The 4,679-nt window shown below is 55.7% G+C and overlaps 1 protein-coding gene across 1 annotated transcript in view; it reads right to left on the bottom strand.

Moving 5' to 3' along the window:
- Nucleotides 1-4,679, bottom strand: part of RANBP10 (RAN binding protein 10) — a gene marked incomplete at its 5' end in the record, with an annotated part of 53,541 nt that overhangs the window by 10,208 nt on the left and 38,654 nt on the right. The window contains 1 exon segment of the mRNA XM_010146055.1: nucleotides 2,257-2,369. Within this exon segment, the coding sequence (XP_010144357.1) occupies nucleotides 2,257-2,369 (113 nt within the window).

The following is a 4,679-nucleotide window of genomic DNA, read 5'->3' on the forward strand; positions in this document are numbered from 1 at the left end:
TGGAGGGCAGCGAGGAGGCTGCCGGGGAAGTGCAAATTTCAGAGGGTTACCCCCACGTTACATCCCCTGGCTGGTCCATGCTTGGAAGACGACTGTACGGCTGACCAGCAGATATGCAGAGTATTCTTCAAGAGCCTGGGGGCTTAAACCAGAGCACAGCACTGCTTCCCCACAAGCCCCGCTCTAAGCAGAAGTAACCATACCAACAAACCTGCGCGTCCCACCTCACTGTATGCCCAGAGAAGGAACCTCAGCTGGGCCTGCCACGAGGATGTGGCGCCTGTCAGCCAGCTGCAGGAACCAGCCACTGGCTAAGCTAGAAACAGCTCAACGAGCTGGACACTGGTAGGGGGTGCAAAGACAGAAGGCAGAAGCCATCTATCATCCTGCGTGTTCATGTTCCACCTGTGCTCCTTCAGTGGGTCAGAAGACACCAGTGAAGACTTGAGATCCCACCCCTGAACACTCCCAGAAGCTGCTGATCTGCAGAGGCTGGTGTTTAATTGGTTTTCTCAGTATACTCAAAACTAAAACCACCTGGCCCTTCACCCTCTGGTTTCCCAGGACTCCTCACGAACAACAGGGAGAAGGTTTTGAGTTGCCTGTGAGGAGCTTTGCACGCGGAGGCTCTAAAACCAACCGGCTGTGACTTCTGCGAGGCCGGAGCAGATGTGAGCCCAGCCCAGTGACCCCAGTGCATTAGCATCCCCCAGCAGCAACCTGCAGTGACTCGTCTGGGCTCCCACTTCTCCGCGTCTATTTGCCTGTTGTCACAGCTGAAAGCTAAACCCAAAGATGTGGCTCTCACACCAACGTGTGTCGCACTGTCTCTCTCTCTTTGCTGTTTCTTGCACGTCCGTTTCCACGTCTTGCTGCTTTTGACAGCTCCCTTCTCTGCCTTGTTCGGCAACTCTCACAGATGACGCTGCCTTTTATATTTTCCCCTCTTTTTGTTCTCCCGTCTGTGTTTTCCTCACACCCTTTATTTAAGCCCCAACTTCAGAGCTCCATATTCCTTCCCTCCATCTGCCTCATCACCGCTCCTCACTGCACCGTCTCGCGTGCCTCCCGTAAGGCTCCACACCAGCAAGATCCCTGGCCGGGGTCAGGGCTGTGCAGCGCGTGACCTGGAATGCACAAAGTGCATCAGCACTAACGGGCAGCAATTACAAGTTATTCTGGGTACTAAGCAGAGTCCCCAGATGAACCGAGTGCTGGCTAAGCACACACAATGTATGGAGAGCGAGCGACAAAGGGGCACCAGGCCCCTGGGACGTCACAGTCACGAGACGCAGTTCACAAAGGGAAGGGAAATGTACAGAAGCGGGATGTCGCCTGTATTCAGCAGCCAGGAGAATGCAGAACACACACCAATGTTCTGTGACTCTGCGGTCTGAGCTGTGAATGGAAGAGCCACAATAAACCCCACAGCAGGAGAAAGCTGCAAGTGTCACTCTGCAGGACCAAGCACACTTCCCACCTCCCCAGCCGAGCGATGAGCGCTGTGGAGGGAACGGCAGCAATGAACCAGACGTGGAATACAAGTTCTTTACCTCATGTGAGCTAAATGCGTTGGCTGAGAATTTGAAAAACCTTCAGCATGCAAAAAAAAAATCACCTGAAGGCAAAGTGTGCAAAGGGGCTGGAAGAGCCGTTACCTCTGGAGGCTGTAGTCACAACAGATCGCTGTGTGACCCTGTGACCCCGCTAATGAAACCCCTCCTGCTGCAACAGGCTGCATCAGGAACCCAAACCCATGGGTATCTCTGGTGCCCAGCGGCCTCGGCTCAGGTGAAGTCCGAGGTCACCATCCTACTCTCCACCCACCTGGCACCACCTCCAAGAAAGCACCTTCTGCCCTTGATGTTGTGTTAAGCCTGGTGTGTGAATCCGCTGGTCTCAAAGCCGAGCCACCTCACCTCTTCCAGGACCCTGCTGTGCATGTCCCCAGACCGAGGGACGCTAACCGAGCTGACCCGAAAACCCAGCGTACTCAACCCCGCCAGGCGGGCAGGTCACCCTCGGAGCAGACAGGCAACGGAAAGGGCAGGGCGAGGACAGCAGAGGCTGGAGGAGACAGTGATGATGGGCAAGGTGCTCCCAGGCAGGAGTCCCCAAGCTCTGCTGGTCCCCAGCAGGGCGCTGTGCCCAGCTTTGTGCTGCCGTGGAACAGCTTTTCTGCTTCCACAGCACTGTGGACCCTGCAGAGTCCCGAAGGCGGCACGTGGCCGGCACGTGGCAACGCAAGAGACTTACTTTGTCTGTTCTTTATTGAGGTCTGCTCTTCCTGGATGGTGGTGTCGGTCACCCTGGCAAAGGCAGTTGCTGTGGAACAGTAGCCATGGTGAACCAAATACGACGAAACCATACTGGAAAGTGAGAAAATACAAACAGGTGAAGAGACACCGGCAGAGCAGGCGAATCGTGCTGGAGAGGAAAGATCAGCCCAGCAGAAGCTGCAATTTCAATGACCAAACTCAGCTTGCTTGGGGCATCACCAGGGCCCGACTTCTGGGTGCAGAGAGTGTAAATTAACGATCTGGGCACCGGGTCCTCAGCAAGCAGGAGGGAAGCTCGACATTCACCTTACGGAGGGAAAAAAATCAACACCACAAAGTGAAGACTCCCGGAGCATACACGGGATTTATTTATTTAATGACCACTGTCCAGGAAGAGCTCGGTCCTGCGGCATCCCACGCTCACACAAAATTGGAACCTCCGACAGGCCCAGGGCTTTCAACTAGATCTCAAATTGAAAAAAAAAAAAAAAAAAAAAAAAGATTCTGGTCCTGAACTTCGACCATCCCTTATTTTGCCAGCAAAGGTACCTTCGGTAGCTGAATCTCCTTACAAATTCTACAGGTACTTTTACCCGCCGACTTACGAAGAGCCAGCGCTGGCTGTACAAACATTAACACTTCCAGAGTTGTATTTCCCAAAATCGTGGCAGGGAGGTCAGCAAGCACACACCACTGGAACGTCCTTCTGCACAGACCGTGTCTGAATCACTCGTGCCCTCCCAGGACGTGGCAGGTCAACATTAACGCTCGCCAGGCTTTAACACAACCTGAAAAGCCAGCACAGGATTTGGAAGCTTCTGGTGAGGAGCTTCAAACGAGGCTTCTCGTGACGAAGCTGGACTGATCCGACCAAACTGCAGCTCAAAGCTCATGCCATCGTGGCTCTTGCAGTGCGAGAAAGAAGCGGGTGATGCGCCAGCAGCCAGGTCCGGGTGTAACACTGTAAGCGGGGGTGCAATCTTTAAAACTGGTTCTAAAAACAAGCGTGTCTGACCGCTCTGGCATGGGACACGTCCTCTGCCCTCAGCATGGCACGGATGGGCGCAGGGAACCGCATCCCTCTGGCTGCCCAGCATTGCAGCCAGCTCGCCCCAGCTCTGCCAGGCCGAACCCCTGACCCCAGTGCCCCAGGCTGGCAGGAACTGCCAGGAGGGGGACAGCCACCGCAGGACGTGTGCCTGCGTGGGGCACAGCGCGATTACAGCCTGGCTAGGCTGCCAGGCTGATTTTCCGCAGGGACTTATCGGTCCTGTGTTTTACTATGGCAGTGCTGAGCACCCCCGGACATTCGGCAGCATGCTTGCATCGAGGGTACCTCTCCTGAGGTTCTGGGCGAATGTTGCTGCGCTCCACCGTGAACACCGGGACGTGTTCCTGCAGACCATGAACCCCTTTCGGCATGCCAGGCCCTCTGAAGGAGAAGCCTTCACCGCGCGGGAGCCACGAGTGGAACTCGTGGAGGGCACAAGTGCTCGCAGTGTGGGAGCGGCTGTCTCTGTGCTGCACCCAGGGCAGTGGTCGTGGTGGTGGCAGAGAGACTTGCTCCATCTGTGGCTTTTCTCCTTCAAAGCAGAGCCCAGCTGCACGAACCACATAAAGCTCTCTCCTCCCTCCGCATGGCACCACTTAAGACTCTCAAGTGCCCAGTGCCGGGTCCTCCAGCTTTGTCAGCAACAGGGACCTCCAACTGCTCCTCTCCCGTATCGACCCCACCAGCTGATCCCTCAGGTGACTCCTGCTCAGATTCTTCACGGCAAGAGCTGAACAGATCAGCGACCCTGTAGACTGTAATGACACTCGAAGATGATGAGTTGTCCACATGAGCCCCTTCCAAGGACTTGAAAACCTCCTCCCACCGGCCTCGCCGGTGACAGCGCACCCAGCAGAGCAGCGTGGATAAAAGCCCTGCCAGGCTCATTCTTCTCCTCCTCTCCAGAGAGACACTCCCTGCAGCAAACCTCCCCTGGTGCCAGCCCCTCCAGGACCGCACCCCTGGGGACGTGCCGGGCAGGAGAGGAGGGACGCCTGGCAGCACAGTTAGAGATTAAATGAGATGCTACAAATCCTAACAAAGCCACAGGACAAGAACGCGCTGCTCAAGAGCTTGGCACTCCAACCTGGAACAGCTGCACTACGATCGCGAGGTGCAAGCCCTGACTGAAACCTGCCTACAGAGAGGAGGGAGATGGGAAACATGATGCTGATTCTTCAAAAAAAGCCCAAAGGAGATATGAGGAACAACGGAGCAGTGACCCTGGCACCTCCACCATGTACGTCAGCAGAAACAGTTCTGGAGACACACGGAACAAACACAAGGGTCACCTGGTCCTACCGCAGGCGAGCCAGCAGCCTTGGCAAACGCAAGCCCTGGCTCTCCAG

This window comes from Buceros rhinoceros, unplaced genomic scaffold (assembly GCF_000710305.1).
Source record: "Buceros rhinoceros silvestris isolate BGI_N320 unplaced genomic scaffold, ASM71030v1 scaffold3402, whole genome shotgun sequence".
NCBI lineage: Eukaryota > Metazoa > Chordata > Aves > Bucerotiformes > Bucerotidae > Buceros > Buceros rhinoceros.